Source organism: Lethenteron reissneri, chromosome 2, assembly GCF_015708825.2.
Source record: "Lethenteron reissneri isolate LAM-NWPU_2019-01 chromosome 2, ASM1570882v1, whole genome shotgun sequence".
Taxonomy (NCBI): Eukaryota; Metazoa; Chordata; class Hyperoartia; order Petromyzontiformes; family Petromyzontidae; genus Lethenteron; species Lethenteron reissneri.
The window spans coordinates 13500107-13526954 of record NC_083780.1 but is presented as its reverse complement, the minus strand read 5'-3'; the positions used below and the strand labels follow the sequence as shown (position 1 = coordinate 13526954).

The 26848-nt window shown below is 54.0% G+C and overlaps 3 protein-coding genes across 3 annotated transcripts; 2 read left to right on the top strand and 1 right to left on the bottom strand.

Moving 5' to 3' along the window:
- Positions 1-1297: 1297 nt before the first annotated feature.
- On the bottom strand, positions 1298-4697 carry NDUFA1 (NADH:ubiquinone oxidoreductase subunit A1). Its single transcript, XM_061549861.1, has 3 exons — positions 4437-4697; positions 2961-3050; positions 1298-1447 (listed from the first exon to the last, which is right to left on the bottom strand). The coding sequence occupies exons 1-3, from the start codon at positions 4536-4538 to the stop codon at positions 1427-1429; spliced, it is 213 nt and encodes a 70-aa protein (XP_061405845.1). The 5' UTR covers positions 4539-4697; the 3' UTR covers positions 1298-1426.
- Positions 4698-5143: 446 nt separating this feature from the next.
- On the top strand, positions 5144-12738 carry RFC4 (replication factor C subunit 4). The gene is made up of 7 exons (XM_061549596.1): positions 5144-5398; positions 5839-5917; positions 6825-7024; positions 8011-8275; positions 9055-9261; positions 10333-10449; positions 11134-12738. The coding sequence occupies exons 1-7, from the start codon at positions 5283-5285 to the stop codon at positions 11230-11232; spliced, it is 1083 nt and encodes a 360-aa protein (XP_061405580.1). The 5' UTR covers positions 5144-5282; the 3' UTR covers positions 11233-12738.
- A 1169-nt stretch (positions 12739-13907) lies between these two features.
- On the top strand, positions 13908-25497 carry MSL2 (MSL complex subunit 2). The gene is made up of 2 exons (XM_061549143.1): positions 13908-14851; positions 17333-25497. The coding sequence occupies exons 1-2, from the start codon at positions 14719-14721 to the stop codon at positions 20251-20253; spliced, it is 3054 nt and encodes a 1017-aa protein (XP_061405127.1). The 5' UTR covers positions 13908-14718; the 3' UTR covers positions 20254-25497.
- The last annotated feature ends 1351 nt before the right edge of the window (positions 25498-26848 follow it).

Sequence of the window (26848 nt, the reverse complement as noted above, 5' to 3'; positions counted from 1 at the left end):
CATTTACAACATGTGTGTGCATCCACGTATCAAGCAAGCATGCAAGATCACAGACAGTAGCATGATAGATAGCATCATTGACACCAATTATCAAAATTGAAACGTAAAGGTTTTTGTTCAGTTACAATTTGTCTATTTGTGTTTTTCCCTTTTAATTTGTAGAATGAACGTTGAGATTTGTAAGGGCACAGGGTGACCAATAAGGTTTGAATTGGCCTGTAATAAGGTAGGCGCTGATAAGGGGTTGACAGGTATGCATGTGCAAAATGGTTTCTTAGGTTATATGCTACAGAGTACACTATAATACGTGTGATTCAGCACGGGTGAGCAGCTCACACCGGCTACACCATGGAGTCGGCTGCCCGGCTCACCCTCCTGCACTCCTGTGAAAGGCCCCTCCCATCACCCCAGCTTGCGTCATGCCGATTCGTCACCCGTTCCCGTCTCATCTTCGCTCTGCCGCTGCTTCCTCTCCATCTTAACCCTTTTCCGTTCCGAGACGTCTGCAAGTTGAAGGGTGGGCCCCATTCACCGCTGAATCTCGGAACGCGCAAGCGGTCAGCGTTAATTGTATTTAGAGGCACAATGCCGCTGTATTCAAAGATATTGTACTCCCCGCAGGGAACTGTAGCGACACGACCGCACTCTACGATAGCTGGCGCCAAACTGTGCCCCACGCCCTCCCGCATAGCCTTGGCCTAATTTAATCCGTACGTGCACGTCATCGGAATGGAATCGGAAGAAAAACTGATCTACGATTATGATCTTTCCCTCCTCTCTCCGCAGCAGCAGTAGTCAATAAACCATCATTAATGGGCCGGATGTTCCTTCAGGTGTTGCGATCCATCACCCCTAGCCAGGCCCACATCCTCAAGCGTGACCATCTTAGAGCACCAGGTTGAGGGTGGGCGTCCCCACGTTCGGTCGGGGTTTTGTTCCGGATCTGCTTTTGACACTGGCATGGGAAGCCATCCAATATCCTTCGTGACCCCAGATGTTTTACGATGTCTTCACTTCTCGTCTCACCTCTCAAGAGTAATCGTTCTTACTTGTTGCGTCTTGAGAATTGAATCCACCTGGAGAATTAACAGGACCAGTTCTGATATGACTGGTCACTGATGTTGGGCCTTGAACCAGGATTCGAGCTTGGACCGTGGGGGTTGGTAGGGCAGTGCGTAAAAACCACAGCACCATCGCTGCCCACACACGTATACAGCGTGACACACACACACGCAGCTGAGATCAGATGGTGAGTGCGGTAGTGGGCGAGTGAAAAACAACCACATCAACACCAAGGCGTTGTCGAAGCTCAGAAATTTATTGGTTGTTCAGGAGCTGGGAGGACCGGTGAGTGATGACATGCGCGTGTTTGTGACAGGTTACGCAGGGTGGAGTGGAGGAGGGATAAGACATATTTCTTAGCAGCTCAGTTGATGTTTTCCAAGCCCTGTGAGAAACACACACACACACAAGGGATCTGCCGTTCAGCTTTTTACAGACAGAAGGGGCGAGTGCCGTTCGCGAGCACCTCTTAAGGCCGGTACGCCACGTGACGGGGGATGGTGTGGCCAGCACCACGCCTGGAAACTTTTATCTCCCCGGTGCCGATGTTCGTCACGCACCAGGCTACTCATGCAAGGCTGAATTGATCTAGGGGAGGCCCAAACACCAGATGTCATCGCCACTGACGTTAGCTGTTCCCTGCAATTGAACACAAGTCACTGGCCTCGTAGTGCGGTGTGCGAGACAAAACGGTGGCTGTCACCGCTCAGCACAACCCAAGCAACGCATGTATGTTGAACTTCTTATGCACCGTACGTAGCCAACCTTGCTAATCGGAAGTGCGGGGAAAGGAATATAAACTAAACACACAACAGCAGTTCTAAAGAAATTAGTTTTAAAGGCACGCACACATGCCCAAACGCCTAGACATGCATGCACGGCAAGGCCACACTGAATCTGACAGTGGTGATGGTGACAGAGTTGACAGCATTGCAAGCGGCTGTTATTTTTGATGGTGATGATGATGATGGCGACGATCATGGTGAAGGTGATTTATATTCTTGGTTCTTTCGGTAAAGTCATGTAGAAGGGAAATAATAAAAATATAAAACAATAAAAATGATCACGACGTTTCGACTGCAACACAAGCAATCATCATCAGGTGTGAAATCCACAGCAATTTTCTTGCTGTGGATTTCACACCTGATGATTATTGCTTGTGTCGCAGTCGAAACGTCGTGAGAATTTTTATTATTTAATATTTTTATTATTTTGTTATTTTCCTTCTACATGACTTTACCGAAAGAACCAAGAATATGAATCCCTGCAGTCACGAAAGCTTTAAATCAAAATTTAAGGTGATTTATGTTGATAGTGGCAATTATGGTGATGATAAAGATTGTGATATTGGTTTTGAAGATGATGATGATGACGATGCCAGTGCTGGTGGAAACAATTGCGATGGTGGCGATGATGCTGAAGACGGTGATGATTTATGGTGATGACGTTTATAACACTGACGATGGCGACTATAACGATGACAATGGAGAATTTACGGTGGCGATTATTTACGGTGACAGTGACGATAAAGATGCTGATGATTATTTATGATGATTCCGGTGGTGACTGTGGTGGTGGTGATGTTGACAATGGCGAGGGTGGTGATTATCGTGGTGATAATTGTGCGTGAATTTATGGTGTTGGCAGTGATGGTGATCTATGATGATGTTGACGGTGGTGACGGTGATGATGATGATCATGGTGGTGTTGACGATTTCATAGCTTCACGATGCACCGCTAGTAGATGCTTGTGTTGACGGTGGCGACAGCGATGATGATTATCATGGTGGTGTTGATATAATAGCTTCACGATGCACCGCAGGTAGCTGCGTATGATGATGTTGACGGTGACGACAGCGATGATGATCATGGTGGTGTTGATGATAGAATAGCTTCACCTTGCTCTGGTAGTAGGTGTTTGTCCCAGATATTCGCGCGTCCCTCTTGAGCATCATGAACCCGAAGGAGTCGGACACCACGCGCTTCTCCTGCCACGGGGGGAAAATTCACGGCACATGTCGAGACGGAGTTTAATTTGAACCCTTTACAACTAAGGCCAGCCTTAATGTACTGGCTCTGTCTGGCTATATCTCGGGTGCCACAGTGGCTAGGAGATGTTAACTCCCTCGCCTTGTATACAGGCAGTCGTGGGTTCGATCCCGACCCTGACGCCTGCTGCTGTATATTTGGAGTTTGCGTGTTCTCCCCGTGGACACGTGGATTTACATGCTCATTTTCAGCAGAGCTATATGATAGCTCAACGAAGCGGCTTATCACGTGGAAATTTATCGCAGCCAAATGCTCTAAACGCGTGATGTTGATTCTAAATGTGGAGGGGAAAACCGGGGGACCCGGAGAAAAATCCACACACATACACAGCAGGCGTCAGGGTCGCGATCGAACCCACGACCTCCTGTACACCAGGCGAGGTAGTTAACATCTCCTAGCCACCGTGATGATGAGACACACAAACTCCAAATCTACAGCAGGCATCACGGTCGCGATTGAACCTCCGACCTCCTGTACACCAGGCGAGGTAGTTGACATCTCCTCCCCATCGTGATGATGATGAGAGAGAGAGACACGCAAACTCCAAATCTACAGCGGCAGGCGTCAGGGTCGCGATTGAACCCACGACCTCCTGTACACCAGGCGAGGTAGTTAACATCTCCTAGCCACCGTGATGATGATGAGAGAGAGACACACGCAAACTCCAAATCTACAGCAGGCATCACGGTCGCGATTGAACCCACGACCTCCTGTACACCAGGCGAGGTAGTTAACATCTCCTAGCCACCGTGATGATGATGATGAGAGAGACACACGCAAACTCCAAATCTACAGCAGGCGTCCGGGTCGCGATTGAACCCACGACCTCCTGTACACCAGGCGAGGTAGTTGACATCTCCTAGCCACCGTGACGTCTTAATGGGCCAACGTGCGTGCACACTCCACTGCTGGATGAAGGCCTTTCCACGCCGTGCCGTGTGAGGGGGGGGGGGGGGTTACACAAACTTTACACGGCCATACCTAAACCATTCTTTTAACTCCGCTGGTCAGTGCGAGCTGGAGGCGGCGAGCATCGACAGCCGTGGGCTCAATAGACGTTCAGCACAACGACGCCTTTTAACGCCACTGCCCTCTGCTGACCAAGAGGAAGGCCTCGCAACGCGGCCTTGTTCAAGCCTCTCACGGTCACCCCGATGGACAGGGCAGCACAGGGCACCATCCCCTCCCCCACCACGGGGCCTTTAGCTGGGGCCTCATTCCGTCCTAATTCATCGTCAACAACAACACCATCATCGCCAACATCTGCCACGAGCTGTCACGCTGCCACTTGTCCACACGATTTACCGCCGCCAGCCGCCGCTCACCTTCCACCCGCTGGACGCCCGCTGCAGGAACATGGTGGTGAATCCCGGCACCATGAGCGCGACGGTCATGACGGCCAGGCCGGGCAGGATCTCGTACCACATGGCTCGCTGCTGCTGCTGTTGCTGTTGCCGCTGCTGCTGTTGCTGCTGATGTCTCTCCGTCGTCGAAAGCCGTCAAAGTCTCGCGTTCTCTACACCGCCGCCCCCCCGCCCCTTGCAGTCACCTTCAACCCTCTACGACGTCATCCGGTACCACGCGGATGACGTCACACGGTGTAAACTGGATGACGCCACACGGTGTAAACTGGATGACGTCACACGGTGTAAACTGGATGACGTCACACGGCGCAAAGTGGATGACGTCACAGGGTGCCAATATCAATGACGGGAACCTGTACTCTTAGTTCTTTCGGTAAAGTCACGTAGGTAAAAAATGAAATTAAAATTAATAAGAGCTGAGATTGAGATGAGCTAAAACAAACCTCGCAGTGAGGTGGGGGGTGTCACGTAGGACAGAAGCAAAATAAAAATGCGGTTTGGGGGTTATTTTTTTTCCTTCGTGGCTTTCCCACGACGATTTGGTTGTTATTGTTGTCGCAAAGATAACAAAAAGGAGGGGGAAAAAAACAATTTTTATAAAAATAATATTATTTAACTTTCAAGTGTTGTTGTTCTCTGCGCCACTGACAGGCGGACATCCGGTGACGTCACTTCCGTAACTTTCACGCCGTTTTTTGGCGGGAGAAAGCGTGGTGGGGCCTCGTCCTCCTCGTTCTCCTCGTCTCCCTCCTCTAGCGACTTCTCTCGTGCCCCCCTCCCTCCCTGCCTGCCTGCCGCGGAAGGAAGATGCACGCGTTCCTCAAGGGCGGGAGTTTACCTCAGAAGGAGAAGTCGGCCGCCAAGGAGAAGCCCGGCAGCGGCGAGGCGAAGCGGAGCCGAGCGGTGCCATGGGTGGAGAAATAGTGAGAGCTGTGCAGCACCGCCTCCTCTCGCCTGCAACATGTCGCGTGCAACATCCCCTCAGATGCAACACCGCCTCCTCTCGCCTGCAACATGTCGCGTGCAACATCCTCTCACATGCAACACCGCTTCTTCACATGCAACATCTCCAGATTTCTCACATGCAACACCGCCTCCTAACGTGCAACATGTCCCATGCAACATCGCTTCTTCACATGCAACACCGCCTACTGACATGCAACATCTCCAGATTTACCGTGACCGTCAGTGTACCTCACTCATTATGCTTTGTCCGGGCTCAACCCCGCTTCGCTTTTGAGATCAACGAGATTTTGGTCGTAGGCATTGATCGTGATGTTGACGATTGTTGCAACCATGACAACGACGACGATGATGGTGGTAGTGGTGGTGGTAACAATGGTGGTAACTGTGTTTGTTCCAGCCGGCCCAGGTGCGTGGACGAGGTTGCGCACCAAGAAGAGGTGGTGGCCGTGCTCAAGAAGTCGCTGCAAGGAGCCGATGTGAGAAGGGACGCTGTTGGCTCTTAGCGTTGAACTCCTTTCACTCGGGATTCAACTGCCTACATCACCACTCACACGTACCGGCTCTCTGTGGACCCATCCATACGGTGGCTAGGAGATGTTGACTACCTCGCCTGGTATGCAGGAAGTCGTGGGTTCGCTCCCGACCCTGACGCCTGCTGCTGTAGATTTGGAATGTATTCACTCCCTGTGGTTGCGTGGATTTTTCTCCGGGTCTCCGTTTTTTTTCTCTCCACATTTAGAATCATGCATTTAGAGTATTTGACTGCTTTTAAATTTCCACGTGATCAGCCACTTCGGTGAGCTGTCATTAGTGACCAGGGCGATTCTGAAAAAGAGCTATGTAGCTCAGTGGGCCTTATCTGGTAAAATAAATATGGTTTAAATCAGAATCAGAAAGGGTTTTATTCGCCATGAAAGTTTGCACAAACAAGGAATTTACTATGGCAGGAAGGTGCATACATTCAACATGTAGCCCACCACCTATGTACCTGGCTGTATTTGTGCCTGTGCGTGTTTGTACCTGTGTGTGCCTGCCATGTGTACCCATACGCAGTATGTATAGCAGGGCGAGCGGTAGTGTAGTAGTGGTTAGCGCGCTGTGCTATGAATCCGGCGACCCGAGTTCGGTTTCCGCTCATGGCCAACACCATTGACGATTATCTGAACCGGTCTTGGGCCTCCCCTAGCTCGACTCAGCCTCAAATGTGTACCTGGTGTGGTGTGTAAACATTGCCACTGGGGAGACAAAGGTGGCCGGGCATGGTGCTGGCCACCCACCCCCTCATGCGCCATGCCGACCTTCATATATGCTCGCTAACGGCACTTGCTTCTGACAGTCTGTTAAGGTTATACGGGGGGATCTTTGTTTTGTACGTGCGCGTAGCTGCCGAACCTGCTGTTCTACGGACCGCCGGGCACGGGGAAAACGTCGGCGATCCTGGCGGCGGCACGCGATCTGTTTGGGCCGGAGCTGTATTCGCAGCGCGTGTTGGAGCTCAACGCGTCGGACGAGCGTGGCATCCAGGTGGTGCGACACAAAGTGAAGAACTTCGCGCAGCTCACAGCATCCAGCACTCGCAAAGAGTGAGTGACGGATGGACTCGAGTGGGATTTTGTCCGTTTATGCCTGTGTGGTGTTGTGCATGTGTGTGCGTGCCTCTGTATCTGTGGGTCATGTAGCCCGCATGCCCAGCCACCGCATGCCCAAGCAGCTTCTGTTTGGCCAGATACATGGGGCTAAACGGGTACACCATGGTCTGGAGAAGAGATGAACTGATCCAGTACGGGAGGATATGGATCTGAGTGGGCTTGCCAAAAACTGGTACCAACAATGTCAAGATCGACTGCTGTGAAGGAGGCTCATGAAGCGCGCTACTGGTCAGTGGGAGGCAGCCATCTAACATTAACAGAGGGCAGAGGAGCAACGCTCACAACAATGAGCAGAATTAAAATACAGAAAGTTGGCACAGTAGGGGGCACAGCTAGTGCATATGCCAGTTATCTCAGTCAGTCAACCCATCATACCTGGGTCTGTCCCTGTCAGCAAGCCTTCAACACTTCACGTGGCCTCGAAGTGCACCTAGCCTGGCACAGGGGCCGTGGTGACGTTATCACCACTTAGTGACGAATGGCGGGTGTTGATGTACCTGTGGGTTCCTATGTGTCCTTGCATGTGTGTGTGCATGTGGAGAGCGGTGGTGCAGTGGTTAGCGTGCTACGCTAACATCAGTGACGATTATCTGAACCGGTTCTGTGCCTCCACGACGTCGACAGCTTTAAATGAGTACCAAGTGTGATGTTTAAACATCACCACTCCGGAGACAAAGGCGGCCGGGCGTAGAGCTGGCCACCCACCCCCTTCGCGTGCCGTGCCGGCCTTCATAGGCGCTCGCTAACACCACTTGCCCCAACAGCCTGCTTAAGGCTATACAGTACAGGGGATTAATTGTGTGTGTGACTGTGAGCGAGTGGCTATGCGTTTGTTTGTGTTTCTTGTCTTTTTTGTGTCTGTACGTGCATAATGGTCCCCGCCCATCCTTGCGAATGCCTCCAACCCCCCCGCCCCGCAGTGGCAGCCCCTGCCCGCCGTTTAAGATTGTGGTGCTGGACGAAGCGGACTCGATGACGTCCGCGGCCCAGGCCGCGCTGCGCCGCACGATGGAACGCGAGACGAAGACGACGCGATTCTGCCTCATCTGCAACTACGTGAGCCGCATCATTGAGCCACTCACTTCGCGCTGCTCCAAGTTCCGCTTCAAGCCCCTGTCGGACGCTGCGCAGGAGCAGAGGGTCAGGCACGTGTGCGACCAGGAAGGGCTCAAGATCGAGCAGGAGGTACGTGTGTGTGCGTGCATGTGTGTGTGTGAGGCTGGGTGTGCATGTGTGAAGATGTGCGAGTGTGTGATGTGGGGAGCGGTAGCGCATTGGTTAGCGCGCTGCGCTACTAACCCGGTGACCCGGTTTCGATTCCTGCTCACGGCCATCAACACCAGTGATGATTATCTGAATAGATCCTGGGTCTACCCTACGTTGACTCGGCTTCAAATGAGTATCTGGTGCAGTGTGTAAACATCGCCACTATAGAGGCAAAAGCGGTCAAGTGTGGTGCTGGCCACTCACCCACTCTTGTGCCGTGCCGGCCTTCATAGGTACTCGCTAACAGCACTTGCCCCAACAGTCTGCTAAGGCTATACGGGAGATCTTTGTCTTTGAGTGTGTGAGAATGTATGTATGTTTGCACGTCTTTGAGGATGGGTGTGTGTATGTTCACAGGTTTGCTGAGCATTTCAGTGAGGGGAACTCATCCGATTAAATAACATCATAGGGCAAGGTGGGGTTGACCCTGCTGCTGCTACTGTTCATCTGTTACTGCAGAGGTGCAGATAATTTAAACGTGACCTCCATCTCTGCTTTATTGACCTGGTCAGGGCCATTGATATCATCAATAGGCCAGGGCTCTGGGTTATTCTTCACGCTTTTAAAGTCCCGGACCCTCTGCTCGCAATCATTTAGCACCTTCATGATGGTGTTATACGTGAACTGACTAACCCGTAACAAAAGAAAAAGACACACAGACCTGACACACCTATTGTTCACCTCACTCCTGTCACCAGGCCCTGTCGGAGCTGGTAAAGGTAGCCGAAGGCGACCTCCGCCGCGCCATCACCATGCTGCAGAGCGCCGCCCGCCTCGTAGTCGGGGCGACCATCACGCGAGCCGTCGTCATGGAGATCTCCGCCTCCGTGCCCACCGCTTTGCTGAATGCCCTGGTGGAGGCGTGCCGCTCCAGTTCCATCGACAAGATGGACCTGGCTGTCCAGGTGGTGCCTCCTTTCTACCGCTCACCTCTGTATCATCATCATCATCATCCTCTTCTGTGCTACCCCCTTCTGGACCTCTTATATACGGACGGCCTCCTACTCCACCACTCCTCCTTGTAGCCCTTCTCATTCTGAACTACCCCCTTCTGTAATCCCCCTCAACTTCTGCTCTGCTCCATTTTGTATCCCCTCCTGTATTCATATGTATGTAGTCCCCCTTTCTCTATCATTATTTCTGTACCACTCTAAACTAAACTATAAACTATTTTTTTTATTTTACCAGGTAAGGCCACTGGGCTATATAGCTCTTTTTCAGAAGCGACCGGGCTATCACAAATGATAGCTCAACGAAGTAGCTTATCACGTGTCAATTTACAGCAGCCAAAGACTCTAAACGCATGGGGGGCTGCCTCCACGGAGGGTGGAGCCCCGGGTCGAGGCGCGTGCGACGTGCGGGGTTGAGGCACGTCATGTGACCAGCGCAGCTGGCAGCAGCGCGGTCACGTGGCTTCTGTATACACTTTAGTCATTAGTGTCTAAATTATTTTATACAACCCCATTAATGTATAATATGCCATATAAAATATCATTTTTTATACTTTGGAACGGATTATTTCCTTTTTCTTTATTACTTATGGGAAAAAATCTTTGGTATACGTCATTTTCGGTATAAGTCCTAGCTTCTGGAACGAATTAACGACGTATACAGAGGTTCCACTCTATAGGGTGGCAAGATGTTAACTACCTCGCCCGGTATACAGGAGGTCATGGATTTGACCCTGATGCCTGTATATTTGGAGTGTGCATGTTCTCGTGGTCGCGTGGATTTTTCTCTGGGTCCTTAAAAAAATTTCTCCGCATTTAGAAACATGCCTTTATAGTATTTGGCTGCTATACAGTTCTGACGTGATAAGCCACTTTGTTGAGCTATCATTTGTGGCCAGGTCGCGTCTAGAAAAGAGCTGTATAGCTCAGTGGGCCTTACCTGGTAAGATAAAACATAGTTTGTTCTCTTTGAGATCCACATTGTGTTGTATTAATGACTGCCGCGTGTCTCCTGTGTGTGTGCAGAACATTTGCTGCGAGGGCTACGCGGCCACGACGCTCATAGGGCAGCTTCACGAGGTCGTGCTGTGTCGTGCCGACCTCTCCGACCGGCAGAAGTCGGCCATCGCCGACAAGCTGGGGGTCAGCGACACACGGGGATTTGCAGGGGACACAGGAACAGAGCACACAGACAAAGATCCCCGGTAGAGACATTGCAGACTGTTGAGGGAAGTGCTCTTAGTGAACGCCAATGAAGGGCAGTACGGCACACGAGGGGGTGGGTGGCCAGCACCACCCCGGCCACCTTTTCTCTCTAGTGGCGATGTCTACACACCACATCAGTTACTCATTTGAGGCTGAGTCGATGTAGGGGAGGCCCAGGACCGGTTCAGATAATCGTCACTGGTATTGGCCGTGAGCGGGAATCGACCGTGATCTCAGTTTCAGTTTCATTTATTTGGTATAGCCCTCTGAGCCATTTGGCTCTTGAATTAGGTGCAACCGCAACAAACAAAAACATGAACAAGAAAACATCTTAAAGTGATTAAGCGCAAACAGAAAAATCCTGGAAAAAGTAGCAAAAATCTTCCAGAAAAAGCACCGTACACCAACGTTGTGTGCAAAAATCCCAATGGAATGCAAGTCAAACAACAACAACAACCACAGGACAACTTAGATTAAAGCCATCAGTCTAACTCAACAAACAAACATGGCCAAACCAAAAAAAGTTTTCGAAATCACCAACGTAAAGCGATCTCACACACACACAGACCCACCCACTCTGTTCCCGTCTCACACTGGACGTGTCTCTGTGTCTCCCCGCAGGAGGTGGACAAGTGCCTGGTGGACGGGGCGGATGAATACCTGCAGATGCTGGCCCTGTGCTCCGTGCTTATGACGCAGTTCAATCGCCCCACGGAGTGAAACGCGGCGTCCAGATTGCGTCACGACATCGCAACGTGTGAAACCCGTGCCACTCCATGTCACACACAAACCTTAAGCCAAGCCTTCTGGCTCGAAAAAGTCGAGGGTTGATTTCGTAAACAAGCATTGCGTTGATTCAAGATCGACATAATCTTGCGGCGATTGAATTGCAAGCCCTCCTTCGATTTTGGAATATCACGACTCTCAGATTTATTCCGTGTCGCATTCCGGAGCATAAAATGTCTTGTTTCCTTATCACGCACACCGTGCGTCGGTTTTTAGAGGAGGGGAAGGGGGCAGGGGGGGGCTGTGGTGAATGTTTACGTTGGGGCCACGTTACTTGGTTTGGCTAAAGTGAGGACTGTTGATACTCTGTAAAATATAAGACTGAACGTGTTGGCGTTATGAACGACTAAAATAAAAGTGCATTTTGTTGCTGTCGTTTTCCCATGGTCGAATCGCCCGGAATTTGCCTTAAGGGGCCATCCATTTAGTACGTACGCAAAAATCTATTTCAACTTGACCCCTCCCTGTTCGCACGCGTACTTTTTACACCCTCCCCATCTGGGCACGTTCGCCTGATGCACCCCCCCCCCCCCCGAATCCTATAGAACGGCCGATATTTAATCTACGCAGAAACGATCGAGGATTAATAATATTAACGTAACGTCATGGGACCTCCTTTGCCAGTACCAAAATATGAGAATAGGGTTTCCCCTTTTTTCTGGCAACAAACAGCTGTGTTAAGATGTTAAAACACCAAACTAATACATTTTGCAAGGAATCATGTCTGCATTAACCACAATACTTGCAGTCAAATGCATACAAAAAACAATACTCTGATAATTTATGCATTGTCCTTGAAACTGGTTGGTCCACACCAGAGACAGCTTTCTTTTGAGCCTCGTCTTAAAACGGTGTTAGACCAGAGGATGCTTGTGTTGCGATTGAAACGTTGTATTTTGTGATTTTCTTTGAACCTATCTACGTGACTTTACCGAATGACCCAAAGAATATGAATTCCTGCAGTCACGAAAGCTTTAAGTCAAGATTCAGATTTCCAGCTCCCGTCTACCCATCTATAACTATTTTGATCTTGGTCCGTCTTCAATAGCCGCCTTGAGTATAAACACTCCAATGTGTTGACCAGTTGTCCCTACAAACAGGTTTCTTGAACTGTTTTGTGAACCTGTAATTTCGTTTTTGCCCATATTTATTTTGAGTCCAACTTTGCAGCATTATTGAGTGCGTAATTTGATCGATTCCGAGGACTCTTGCCATTGGTCATTACTTCTCTGTCAATGTCTTTATTTCTCCAGTCCTGTTTTCATAAAGCATCGTCTCTTGTCACCGAGTAACTTTGTTGAAACCGTGTTTCCCTGTCCGACTCCTTACAATATATAATTGTCTTCAATACCTCGAAGAGGGGTGAGGGTTGGTGGACCACACAAATGTTGTGAAGCTCCCTTTCTTTCTGTGGGCATCTAGGAGGAAGCTGATCCCTGGCAGTCCAGACGGTGGTAGCAGCAAATGTGGACCCCCACTTGGCCCCCTTCTTTTTGGGGTAGAGTGTTGCCCCCCTCCCCACGCAAGCGTGGATTTTCTCTGCTGCAGTTTCCTCCCACGTGTAAACAATCATTGGCCAATAACCCCTTGATAAAAAAAGGAACGCAGAGCTTTGGGGGGGAATCTGTAGCCGGCTCACTGCCTCTGCCGCTCGTTTGGTTCCTCGTGTGTCTGAGAGAGAGCGAATCATTTGAAAACAACGAATTCGGATTTGGGAACGGGTTGTCTACCATTCACTACATAACAGGTTTTTTGGTTAGATTGCGTAAATATATAAATGTGTCGTTAAAACCCGCCACCACCCGACAGCCAACTAGTAAGGATTAGACTCGGTAGATATTGATACAGTCACCCAAGCTCTCACAAACCGAGGTCTGCATTCAAAACATTGAGAAGCAATTGACAAGTCTGTTCTTCCTATGGCAATATAGTCTGGAACTCATGACCCATGAGCTAAGTGGCAATGAATACAACTGGACCTGCGACGCAACACGAGAACAGCGTGCAATGTGTAATTGCATCAAGTGTTTTAATATATAAATCTGTCATGAGTGGCATTTCCATTGCTTTTAAATTGCACGCTTCTTTGACGTCACCAAGCCGTCGCTGCAAATGCAAGACAGCGATTTGAAGCGGCTGCAGCGGGTGCTCCTTGCACCCCATTGGCCGCCTCGCGCACGTGACCACTCGAGGGGTGGTGGTGGGGGGTGTGGATGTCACGTGCAGCCTTCGCGACCAATCGCGCGTGCCAAATCTCGCGAGATTTCCGCTCCCCCCCCACCCACCCGGGGATCTCGGATCGAGAATTTTTTTTAAAATTCGCCCCCTGCTGCTACGTAACGCTCCTTCTGCTATTGTATCGCCTTTAATTTACATACATAATAAAAAATAGTTTAACATTTTTTGTTAATTAACATCTCCTTAAAATGCTCGGAACGAGACCCTGACTCCTCCCCCACGCCCCCCACCCTCATCCCCCCCCGAACCCACCTAGGGTCAGAGGTCACGGGCCCACGCCGCTCCTCTTGGCCCCCCCAATCCACCGCGATCTTCCCGCCGCACGGGGCCACAGCCCCCCCCCCAACCCCCCCACAGCCCCCCCCCCAGTCGGGGCCCAGGGCTCGAGGCGTCTGGTGCCGTCTCGCTTCGAGGCTTCCCTCTCGCTCGGGGCTGCTGGGTCCGAGGCCTGGGATCGCGACAGACGCTGGGCTGGGTGGCGAGGCGGGCTGGGTGGCGACGGCGGTGAGAAGCCCGCGTGCTGGGCCGGGCCTGGGTCCCCGCGCGTCTGTGCCGAGTTGGTGGTGGTGGTGGAGGCTCCACCACCCACCCACCGTGGTGGTGGTGGTGGTGTTGTTGGTGTTCTCTACCCCCCCACCCCACCCTGGTTCTACTCGAGCTGTTGGTGGTGTTGTGGGGTTTGGCGGTGGTGGTGGTGGTGTTGTTGTTGGTGTTGTTGTTGTGGGGTTTGGCGGGAGGAGGGTGGTGGTGTTGGTGGTGGTGTTGTTGTTGTTGGTGGTGGTGTTGGTGTTGTTGTTGTGGGGTTTGGCGGGAGGAGGGTGGTGGTGTTGTTGGTGGTGTTGTTGTTGTGGGGTTTGGCGGGAGGAGGGTGGTGGTCTCTCTTCCTTGGGGGGGAGTTTCGGAACTTTTGCCCGGGGGCCGCTCCAAGTCGACTGTCGGGGCCGCGCGTGGCCTGGAACTCCGCGCGTCCTCCATCCAACATCCACCGCCAAGTCGTCCTCCTCGTCCACGACGTCGTCCACTCTGCCCGTCGCAGTCTCGAGCAGCGACGGCCGCCGCCGCCGCCGTCTCTCAGCACCCGAGGAGCTTCCTCGCGAGTGTCGCTGCCGCTCCCCGCCTGGTCCCTGGGCCCCGGCTCGGGCCCTGCGGCCCACTTGGGCCTCGCGGCTGCCGGCCGGCAGCATGAACGCCACGTCGCTGTACGCGTCCACGTGCCGCTGCGTGCTGCGCTGCGACCCGCGCAGGCCCGGGAGCCTCAACGACGTCTGCAGACTCCTGCCCAGCCTGAGGCAGGCGCTGTCGTGCTGCGTGTGCGGTGAGAGGCGAGAGAGCGAGACACCCCCCCACCCTCACCCCCCCTCACCCCCCCTCACCCCTACACCTCACCCCCCCCATCGCCCCCCCCTCATCCCTCACCCTCCCTCACCCCCCTCTCATCCCTCACCCTCCCTCACCCCCCTCTCACCTCACCCCCCCCTCACCTCACCTCGCCCACCCTCACCTCGCCCACCCCCCCCACCTCGCCTCACCTCACCTCACCTTACCTCACCCCCCCTCACCTCACCCCCCCCTCACCTCCCCACCTCACCCACCCCCACCTCACCTCACCCACCCCCACCTCACCTCACCCCCACCACCTCACCCCCACCTCCCCACCTCACCCCCACCACCTCACCCCCCCTCACCTCACCCCCCCCTCACCTCCCCACCTCACCTCACCCACCCTCACCCACCCCCACCTCACCTCACCTCCCCCCCACCTCCCCACCTCACCCCCACCACCTCACCCCACCCCACCACCTCACCCCCACCCCCACCACCTCACCCCCACCCCCACCACCTCACCCCCACCACCTCACCCCACTCCGCCCTCCTTCCCACCACCCCCCCCCCCACCGCGCGGCCCTAGATCAGCACGGTTGGCTACGTACGGTGCGAACGAAGTTCCACGTACATTGAGCTCTGGAGAGGCGTGGGGTGCGAGGTGGACCGAGGGATGTCTCCCTGACCCTCCGCTTTCCCATACCGTGTCAACCCATACGGGTTTGGTCCATACAGCCCTTTCAATACGGGCAAACAATGTCAATGTTTTGTCAGTTTGTGTTTCTCCCTTGTGATGGGACTTTGTAGGATGAACGTTGAGATGTATAAGGGGCACGTGGTGACCAACCAGGTCTGAATTGGTCTGTAACAAAACAGGGCACCGATTAGGGGCTGCCGGGTGTGGGTTTCTCCCGCACGCGGGAGCCAAACGTGAGTGGAATTGGCCAAACATCCACATCGATGCACGGGTCGGGGAGAGGGGGGTGGAGGAGACCAGGACAGTCTCGGGTCGTCATTCGCCACTGATGTCAGCCGTGTCCCGGAATCAAACTCGGGTGGCCAACGCCATCGGTTCGTTGGTCCGGTGCGCAGTCCGTTCTCTAAACATTCGGTTGTGATGTTTATCAACGAAACGATGGTGGGGGGTGGGAGAGGTGTTAGGGATGGGGTGTGGGATGAGTTATTAGTGACGGAGGTGGTGATGGGAGTGGATTGGTGGTTGGTGGTGATGGCAATGGGAAGTGAATGGAGATGATGAGTTGGTGAATGGGGGGATGGAGGGGGTGTATTGGTGATGGGGAGGTTATTTAATGGAGAAAAAAATTCCTTTGGATTTCACATCAGATGATGATTGCTTGTGTTGCAGTCGAAACGTCGTGAGAATTTTATTGTTTTATATATTTATTTTATTGTTTCCCTTCTGCGTGACTTTACCGAAAGAACCAAGAATAAGCTTAGCACTGTTGAGACTGGGTTAGGGGGCAGTTCCTGCTCGGGGTTGATATTCCGTGCTTACGGAGCTGTGGAGCCGTGCAGCTGCGAGGTGGCCAGGAGAGACGGTGCTGCTGAGCGTCGTCGCCTGCTACGAGCTTCTGGGTTTTCACCGAACTCCCTCAGGTTTCCTCCCACGTGAAGTCAAACTCCCATCCAATAATGGAATTGGCCAAACATCCCAAAAAACAAAACTTTTTTGTTTTATTTTACCAGGTAAGGCCATCTGAGCTATGCAGCTTTTTTTCAGAAGTGACCTCGCCACAAATGATAGCTCAACGAAGTGGCTTATCGCGTGGAAATCTATAAGCAGTGAAATACGATAAATGCACGTTTCTAAATGTGGAGGGGAAAAACCGGAGGACCTGGAGAAAAATCCACGCGACCACGGGGAGAACATGTAGACTCCAAATATACAGCAGGCGTCAGGGTCGGGATCGAACCCACAACTTCCTGCTTACCAGGCTAGGCAGTTAACATCTCATAGCCACCTTGGTGTCGCTACATCGCAATGTAGCAGCATCCTGTTGAAAGAGAGTGAGGCTTTCCTGGGTAAGTTAGAGGGCATTGGTGAATTTAGACCGAGAGAATGTCCTTGATTCGTGACGTGTTCCATACATCTCCTTCTGCTGTTGTGGTCCTGTTACATCCCTAGTCCTCCACAATGGTGTGAGGTTAATAGAGTCACTTTACATCGGTTTTGAAATGTTAACGTTTTCTTTCCCCGATGTTCCCCATTCCTACATCAACATGACTTTGTCCTCGTTCGTCTCCACCACCTTCATCATCATCACTACTATCATCACAACCACCACTATCATTACTGACATTCATCATCACTATCAACACCATCATAACCACCACTGCTAACATAATGCCACCACCACCACCGCTATCACCACAAGCACCACCACAATCACCACTACTGTCACTTCCACAATCACCACCACCACCTCTCTCCCCCCTCACTCACCCCCCACAGCCCAGCTTCTGGTGGACCCGATGGTGCCGGCGAACGGCACCTGCCAGCACTTTGTGTGCCGCGCGTGCCGGGGCCAGCGGCTGCGTGTGCGTCCCCCGTGCTCGTGCTCGCGCGACCCGCACGCCCCCTACTCCGAGTGCCGGCAGCTGGCGCTGCTGCTGGCGTGCTACCGCACCCTCTGCGAACACCTGCTGGGCTCCCACATCGGCCGCGCCATCGCCTCTCGCGCCAGCCACGAGCGCCACGGCCTGGTCCGTGCCGCCGACGACTCGACCGCCGACGCCGCCGCGGCCGCCGCCGGTGCCGCCGCCTGTGCCGCGGCGACGACGGCGGTAGCCGGCGACGGGGACGCCGGCGGGGGCGGCGGCGCGAGCCGCGCGGACAAACCGCCGCAGGGCGCCGGGGTGACCAACGGTGACGCCGAGACTAACGGCGACGAAAGCGGCAACGAAAACGGCGCCAAGAAGCCGAAGAGCAATGGCGGCGGCGGTGGTGCCGGTGGCGCCGGTGCCGATGGCGACCGGGGTCAGGACGACGGTCGCGACGAGCGCCCGGAAAACGGTTCCACCGCAGGAATGGAATTCCTGGCTGCTGGAGAGAGTGGCGGTGGCGGCGGCGACGGCGCAGAGGGGAGCTCCTGTGTCGCGGGGTCAGACGCCCCGATGGGTGCGACCGCCACCGATGTCATGGCCGGGAGCGTCGCCGGAACGGGGTCGAGTTTGAACGATGGCGGCGGCGGCGGCGATGGCGACACCGCGGCGGAGGGCGGCGTCGCCGGGTCCGTGGCGGTGGCGGCAGACGGCGGCGGCGGTGCGGGCGCGGTGATGCGCGCGGGGATGGTGGACGTCCTGGCCATCCTGCGCGAGGGCTTCCCCGAGTCTAACGGCGACTCCCTCAACGGCAACGGCGACGCCGAGCACCTGGGGCGCCGCCGGCGCCGCCGGCACCGGCACAGGCGGCGGAGGAGGCACTCGGACTCGGAGTTGAACTCGGACTGGGAGAGGTTTTCGGATTTTTCCAAAGCTTCGTCGTCATCGTCGTCTTCCTCGTCGTCGTCGTCGTCATCGGCGTTGGACTCGGACGAAGGCGGCGCCCGCTTGGACCGTTCGGCCGCAGCGCCACCGCTGGTGAACGGGCGCGCACGCAAAGTTCGCGTCGCCGTCATCCGGTGCGACGTCGCCATCGCGTGCAACCTCCAGCGCGAGGAGGAGGAAGAGGAGCGCAAACAGCAGCAGCTACAGCTGCAGCAGCTACAGCTGCAGCAACAGCAGCAGCAACAGCAGCAGTTGCAGCAGCAGCAGCAACAGCAGCTACAACAGCAGCTGCAGCAACAGCAGCAGCAGCTGCAGCAACAGCAACTCCTACTCAGCCAACAGCTGCAGAACAAACAGCAACAGCAACAACAGCAGCAGCAGCAGAAAAAGAAGATGAAGCTGGAGTCCCAGACGCTGAGCAGCTTTGCCGTCGGTCTTGGCGCCAATTCGACAATGGGCGTTGTTGTTGTCGGTAGTGGTGGTGTCAGCCTGGACCTCGCCGCTCGCAGCGTGGCGACGGTGGTGACGTCAGCGGCGGCGGCGGCAACGGTGGCGGCGGTGCCAGCGACAGCAGCGACGCCGATGGTTGCACCGACCCTGGCGACGCCGGCGGTCGCCACGGCAGCCAACGGCAAGAACCAGCGCAAGCGCTCGCGGTCAGACGGTGACGGAGCCCTCTTCACAACGCCACAGCCACCGCAACCGCAGCCATCGCCGGCGACAGCGGCAGCAGCGCCACCCAGTCAACACCACCACCATCACCAACACCACCTGCACCAGCAGCATCAGCAGCATCAGCAGCATCAGCAGCACCAGCAGCACCAGCAGCACCATCACCACCAGCAGCAGCAGCAGGCTGCGGTGGTGGTGGTCGGCGGGAAGCCGGTACAGCCGGTTCCCGCACCGAAGACAACGGCTAAAAAGCACGGGGGCGCGGGTGCCGGCGCCGCCAGGAAGAACGGCGCCAAACCTCGCTCCGGCGGCGGGGGAGGCGGCGGGACCTCACGACCGCCCAAGCGGAAGCCGCCAGCGGCCGGTGGCGCGGGCAGCCCCTACCTGGTCTCGTCGTCGCTGGCACAGACCACGGTGTCGGCGCAGCACGTGGCCGCGGCCGCGGCGGCGGCGGCCGCAGCGGCCGGAAAGAAAAAATCGTCCATGTCGGCGTGCGTGGGCGCCCCCTCGGGCGCGATGCAGCCGCCTTCCTCCGCGGCGGCCTCCGCCGCTGCCGGTGGCACCGCGACCACCTCCTCCTCCGCGTCGTCGACATCGTCGTCGACGACGACCACGGCGACGACGAAGAAAGGTTGCAAGTGCGGGCGTGCCACGCCCAACCCCAGCGTGCTAACGTGCCGCGGCCAGCGCTGCCCGTGCTACTCGAACCGGCGCGCCTGCACCGAGTGCGTGTGCCGCGGTTGCAACAACTCGTACTCGGAAGATGGCCGCAAGAAGCTGGAGGCGTTCGCGGTGCCGGAGATCGCGCTGGCGAGCGAGCAGCGTGCACTCGGCCTGCACGGCACCGTCGGCGCCGTCGTCGGCTCGGCGAGCGGCACCGGCGGCACCGGGGGGCTCTCCTCGCAGTTTGGGAGCCTCGTAGCCGAAGCTCGGACGATGATGTCGGTTTCGGTGGCGGGCGGCGGCAGCGGCGTCGGCGGCGCGGTGTTCTCCAGCGCCGGCTCGCCGTACGGATTGGGGCTGCTCGGCAGCGGCGGTGCCGGCGGGGGACCGGTCGGCGGTCTCGGCGGCGGCGGCGGCGGCACCGCCGGGTACGGCAGCCTGGGCCTCGGCATCGGTCTGAACCTTGGCCTGAGTGGCGCCGGGTTTCTTAGCGTGGCGGCCGGCACGGGTTTCGACGGGAAGGACGGCGATGAGGATATTGACATCACGTGACCTCGTCGCGGGGGTGGGGGGTGGACGCTGCTTCGCGTGCCCTCGTCGGGAGGTCTTGCGGAACATTCTCGCGGAGCCGGAACCGGTAACAACGACTCGTGTTCGCGTGTTGCGCCCGTAATCTAACGAGAGTCTCAGCAGTTTTTCTTTTTTACCTCGGGGTTCCTCCGATGGCAGTTGTCCCTGCGTGACGCTGCGTGACACTGTGTGATTGAGCGGCTCAGTGTTTTTATGCCGCCGGCGCGTTTACCGACTGAATGGGGGACTTGATGTTCGCGCACACGTGCACACGTGCACACGCGTGCTCGCGCACACACAGAGACAAAGATCCCCTGTACAGCCTTAACATACTGATGGGGCAAGTGCTGCCCGCGAGCACCTACGAAGGGTGGCACGGGCACACGAGGGGGTGGGTGGCCGATACCACGCTCGGCCGCCTTTGTCTCCTCGGTGGCGATATTTACACACTGCACCAGGTACTCGTTTGAGGTTGGGTCGACCTAGGGGAGACCCATGACTGCTTCAGATAGTCGTCGCTGGTGTTGGCCGTGAGCAGGCATCGAACTTGGGTTGCCGAGTTCGTAGCGCAGTGCGCTAACCACTACGCTACCACTCCCCGCACACACATGCTACACACACTCCCACTCCCCGCACACACATGCTACACACACTCATGCAGCAAACGCACACACATGCTACACACACTCGCACTCCCCGCACACACATGCTACACACACTCATGCAGCAAACGCACACACATGCTAAACACACTCATGCAGCAAACGCACACAGCCTTTGTGCTGTCAGGCCGGGGCTAGGGGGGACATCACTGTCATCTTCTTCTTCGCGTTTGTTTTCTACGCCTAAATATTCGTTTTTATCAGTAGCGGTGGTGGGAAAGTCTTGTCCATGCTTGGTCACCAAAACGATGGGCTTCGTAAGAGCCAGTGGTGGAGTGAGGTGGTGGTGGTGGTGGTGTCGAGGCAGGAGGCGGTGGTGCTGTGACTGAATATTGGAGGAAGTGGCCAGGAGCTCGGGGATGCTGAGCCGGTGTTACAGAGAATATATTTACACTCCCCACAAACAAATCTACATTCATTCCCTCCAAAGGAACGAATACAAGTTTGTTCCCACCGGCGGACATTTGTTTCCCACTACTCCGTGTACTTTTGAGCGATTGCGCCCTAGAAATATAAATTATGATTAAGTTAGCTTTCCGGATGATGGTTAGTCAGGCACTACAATGGTTAAGATAACATTCAGACTAACCGGATGCTTGAAAAAGTAAAACACCGAAACTATAACAAAAGCAACCTGAGCCACTTGATCCCCGATCAATCTTGGACACTGGTTTTACATTTTAGCATCGTGAAAATGCACGGATATATACATGCTAATAAAGATCTCCAAATATTGGTTTCTAGGGATAATCAATACTCTTGCCTGGGGCAACCAGTATTTGGAGGGTCCTATATTCTCTGACAGTGGCACCGATGAGTTGCTGGATTAAAATCCAGGAAGTCTCACCTCCTTGACCCGCTCGAGAATGGTGGTAACCCCCGACTAAGGCTCCGACTTCTCCATTCCTCCTCCTCTCTCTCTCTCTTAAGAGAGATATTCCCTACATCCTGGGGAAACCGAGGCGGTGTGGGTTCAGTGATTGTGAGTGGAGGAGGTAGCGAAGTGACAACTCGATGATTTAGCGTCCATCAACATCGACGAGTCTTAATCGCGCGTGGGCTATTGGACTCCTCGGTTTGTAGCCGTCGTGCGCAAAACCTGCGGCTACTTGCTCTTGAATTGACGGACCGATTTGTCGCGCCCCATCGAATCGCGAGGTCAATCGATCATAGACCAGCAGTCGATCGACGAGTGTGGCAAACGAGTCGACCGAGATCACCACGACACGGGGCATTTGTTCGACAGAGACGTCGATCAACGAGCAAGAAGACTGTCACGAGTGAGATGATCGATTGGTATCCATCTCTTTCCTTTTACAATTTCTCTTTTGCAGAATCGTCGCTTTTGTCACTTCTCCGTCACCCTCGTACGACAAGAAATGTTTCGTTGACGAACAAAAATGAAGGCACTCAACTTTAATTTCCACTGGCAAAGCAGAGCGGGTTTCTCTTTTGCAGTCGGTTTAGTTTAGTCGATCGAGCGAAGATTCAACTGGACGCAGGGGGTGGGGGGGGGAGGGTCTCGCGTAGTTTTTGGAAGCGGCGGCAGCGCCGCTGACAAATCTGGGAGCGGCGTTGAACGCGACGACCTCGCCGCGACTAGGCGGCGACAACTGGCCCTGAACCCTCGCGCCCCCTCGCCCTCTGCGTTCCTGTTGCGGGCAGGTTGCATTGAGAAAACACAAGTCGAGTGAGAGTCCTCTCTGAAGTGGCACGGCGTTCGGTAGATGCCAAGGGATCCCTGAAGTCGATTTTTTACGCAACCGAGACCCCCCCCCCCCACCACACCAGCTGCTGTTTTGTGTCAGTGGGCCAAGTTCCATATCATCCTTTAATATTGTATTTGGGGTGTCATTTTGACAGGTAATTATCAGTAGTGTGGAACAAGTGGGATGGTTCGATGCCCGCACGAATCGCCCACCATCCTGGCGCGGGTGAACACGGCAGTCCGAGTCCGTCCAACAACCGCGGTGTTTTATGAGCGTTGACGGTGGAGACGCCTTTTTCCTGTCCGAATCAAAGTCCTATTTGGTGAGCGCGCTATGCGCCCAAGTAATCCGTGACATAATCACACTAAACATTCACCCACATCTTTTGAAGTGCACGTACGCGAATCCGCGGATCGTCCCATCAGAAGGTGTCGGGGTGTCGCCGCTGCGGTGACTGAAGGAAGTCCTGAGTGTAACTTTACGACGTTTTTTTTGTCCTCGTTAACGACGCTTCAGACTCGTGTGGAACGGTGCCAGGAGAACGGAGGCGTTCGTCTTGGGTCGTGTCTGTAACCTTCACTTAACCGTCACTCAACCCCGACCCTCAACCTTAAGTCGCTGAGTTATTACCGAAGCCTGACTATCATACGCGATCTGGACCGGTTTACCGTTGACCAGAGGTCGCAATCGGGTACCCGATACCCGTACCCTACCCGATACCCGGCTACCCGTACCCAGCCGGGTACGGGTACTGGTACCCGTTTGCGACCCTGGTGCGGCCGGGTACGGGTAAGGAATCAAAACCTGTTTGCGACCTCTGCCGTTGACTAAACCCGAACCCTAAGCCTAACCCACATTGTGGTTAAGCCATGACATAACCCTATTCCTACCCACACGTTTAAACAAAAAGTGTGAAGTGTGAATGGGTTAACCGTGACCTAACTCCCCACGGGTGCTTGGACACGTGATGGATGTCACCTGGACTCATTTGTAAACGGACCCCCCTTCCCCCCACCAACCCTGATGGGGAATGAACGGTTTGAAATTCGCAGGAGTTCCCACATCGTGATCAAAGAAATACAATTAAAAACCCACAATATTGTTCATTAAATAACACCGCCATACATTTAACATTTCATTTTATAATACGTAATATATGATTTTCACACACATGAAGGCAATCGTTGAGCTAATGCTGGAAACTTGAGGTTTCTCTTGATGATGGTTCCCGCTCAATGCATTGGGGGTTCGCCCCGAGGCTCGCGGATCTGGGTTGAACTCCACGTGAAGTGTCTGTGTGTGGGGAGTGCCTGGACAGTTTTGTGTTGTGTACAAGTTATACGCTTAGTCACACGTGTCAAGTTGCCATTTCTGAGGTACATAATGGGGGGGGGGGGGTACTTTCAACGGGAGTAATCAAATCTCGGTGCTCGCGGAGGGGGAGAACGACACAGAAATGCGTAGTATTATGCAATAAACAAAAACAACTTTTAATTCCTAGAAAGACTTACACATTTCCCAGGACAGCTACCTCCGCGGCCAGAGGAGGTTCCTGGGAAAACCATGACCTGGTGGAAAACCATATTCGCATCTCGTGTGTAAGCAACTCTTGCCGGCAGACGGAAGTACAGGAAGTAGGTTTGTGCGTGTGGGATTCCCGACCCGCACAGGTTATCAATGTGGTGTCTGTAGGTGGCAGTACGGCAAGTCGGTCGATGTCATTGTTGAGCCCTTGTGTGTAGTGGAATGTTGAGTGGTGTTTCCCCTCGTGTGCTGCATGGGTTTTGTGCAGGCTCCTTCGCAGGCAAATCGATAACAATTTCCTCCTTGGCCAAACATCATCATACAGGACACTCCGGAATGAGTCTTGAGACTCGGTGAGGCTTGCCAAGGTTAATAAAGGACGATTGTTACGACTGAAGCGTCCAAACTATTGTAAAACAGTGGGTGATGGAACAGATGTCAGGCTAGGGATATAGAGCATTATAATTAAAACAATTTGTACTGCTGGTTGAAGGCTTCCCCACGTCGTGTTGGTCGTTGGGCTGTTTGACCATACTTCACCACGCCGGTCAACGCTGGTTAGCGAAATGAGAGAGTCCAGGACTGTTTCGGATATTGCTGAGGTTATCCCCAGGCCAGGAATTGAACTGGGGTCCATAGTGCAGTACCAACAACAAGCGTGCCCACTGCTGCACCACCTTGGCTAAGCGACGGTGAATTTCACCGACTCAGCTCCTCCAGGGCCTGGGTTTGAGTTCGGTTCCTCCGACTCTGAGTCTCCGTGGTTAAGATGAGGTCCCAAAGCGGGCTCTATCCTGTCGCAGGCCCATCTCTGGTCAGGTGAGAATCACAAGATTCCATTCAGGTTAAGCTGCGACAGGAAATTTGAATGAGGGCCAGGGGGTAGTGGAGTGAAATGAATGCCTTTTACCAGGGTACATGCCAACCACACTACACCGCTGACTACCACTCGACCACACCGCGACCCAGACTACCCAGTGGTGTAGTTGCTGTCGAGTGTGCAGGTGTTGCAACTGCACCACGCTACGCGACTTCCATCGCCCTCTGACGAGTTCACACCTGTGCCTCGTGCCCTTTAGTGGCAACACGACTCTAGAGTGGAGGGGGGTAAGGGTGCTGTAGATACCGAAGACTTGCTCAAATAAAAACTCATTCAATAATTACCAACAAATAATTCGATTTTGAAGACTGCAGCTGCTTAGGTTTGGTGGCCCCTATTAAAGAAACGACGACCGTGACAAAAATAAAATTTGTCTGGAGAGCGGAGGTTCCCTAACCCGGGATGTGAACACATTGTTGCTGGGGGTGATGATTATGTGAATTGCTATCATTGTAATGATACGATTGTTTTGTTTGTATAATTACCATTCACTTCGATGGGTTGTTGTTGAGGCTCCGAGGCATTGCTAAAGAGCTACCTTTGATGTTGAATCTTTTTTGACAGCCCAAGTTGCGCGGCAGCTAAACTTAATAATCATCGTCGTAATGGTGGGTGTGGGTTTGTGTGTGCGTATTGATGTGGTCGTGGTGCCCACATTGCCCCACTGTCCCGACCACCTGAGTTCAACTCCTGGCCGTGACAACCACCACCACCCATCATCAAATACTACGATCCCTCATATAGCCTTAACAGACTGTTGGCCACCCACCCCCTCGTATACCGTGCTGGCCTTCATAGCTAACAGCACGAACCATCATCATCACTGCCACCATTGTCACCACCACCCTCATCGCCACTACCAGCAGCATTACCACCACTGGTCAATTGGCATCTGCCCTATGGATAACCTGGGTCCTACCATGGGAATGTGGAATTTCCACTACTGCTGGAATTTGACCAAGAAAGATGAGCATCACCAAAGGCTCATTTGTGCATAGACTCTTTGACTTAGATTTACCTGACCTGGGCCTCGCCTTGGTCGACTCGGCCCTAAATGAGTATCACCTCTTGTGGCGGTGGTGTTGGCGGCTTTGGTGTTGATACAAATTAATTACGTTTAGTGGGAGTGAGACAAAGGCGGCTGGGCGTGGGGGACGTGCGCCTGTGCGTGGTGCTGGCTCACACGTGTCCCGTGAAGGCCTCAAACAGGCACCTTGCAGGCTGTGATGACATAACGTGTCCGTGTGTACGTGTCCGCGTTGATCATTGTATTAACACCCAGTGTAACGTGTTTTTGACCTAGTGTTAACATTAGCCTTTTACAAGAAAAATAAACGAATACGTATAAAAAACACAACCCCCCCCCCCCCGCTTCAACGACGCGTGCCTTCGTGTGTAACGCAAGCCCCACCACACGTCCCAGTAAACTGGAACGCTGGGCCAAACGTTCCAACGTTACTTGGGCAGAGGGCAGGGCTAACTGCGAGTAGTGGGCAGAGCGAGTGGGACCAATGTGGGCCAAAAACCCAAGTTCACCACCCCCCCCCCCCCCGCTGGTCTCTGTGTATGGGTGGCCGTGTAAAACTGGCCAGGGCTGTGAGCTCACCACGTGTGCTGGTTAAGTCTCTCAGACATCTGCCTGCTTTCAGAAAGCAGGCTCAAGGTAGAGAAATGCTCAAGTTTAGTTTTTTGTTATAATGGCACCCGTCGGATATGCTCTCCTCCCCTTTGGACTGTCGAACCGGTACTTTTGCCCAGGAAAAGCCAAAGCAGCCTCGTCCATACATTCATGCATTCATGGA

Excerpts from the sequence above, each read along its gene's own strand:
- NDUFA1 (XM_061549861.1), bottom strand. The coding sequence starts at position 4,538 with ATGTGGTACGAGATCCTGCCCGGCCTGGCCGTCATGACCGTCGCGCTC. Across the intron at positions 3,051-4,436 it reads GGGCGTCCAGCGGGTGGAAG|GAGAAGCGCGTGGTGTCCGA; the intron begins GTGAGCGGCGGC and ends CCCCCGTGGCAG. Across the intron at positions 1,448-2,960 it reads ACACCTACTACCAGAGCAAG|GGCTTGGAAAACATCAACTG; the intron begins GTGAAGCTATTC and ends TGTTTCTCACAG.
- RFC4 (XM_061549596.1), top strand. The coding sequence starts at position 5,283 with ATGCACGCGTTCCTCAAGGGCGGGAGTTTACCTCAGAAGGAGAAGTCG. Across the intron at positions 5,399-5,838 it reads GTGCCATGGGTGGAGAAATA|CCGGCCCAGGTGCGTGGACG; the intron begins GTGAGAGCTGTG and ends TGTTTGTTCCAG. Across the intron at positions 8,276-9,054 it reads GGCTCAAGATCGAGCAGGAG|GCCCTGTCGGAGCTGGTAAA; the intron begins GTACGTGTGTGT and ends TCCTGTCACCAG.
- MSL2 (XM_061549143.1), top strand. The coding sequence starts at position 14,719 with ATGAACGCCACGTCGCTGTACGCGTCCACGTGCCGCTGCGTGCTGCGC. Across the intron at positions 14,852-17,332 it reads GCTGTCGTGCTGCGTGTGCG|CCCAGCTTCTGGTGGACCCG; the intron begins GTGAGAGGCGAG and ends CACCCCCCACAG.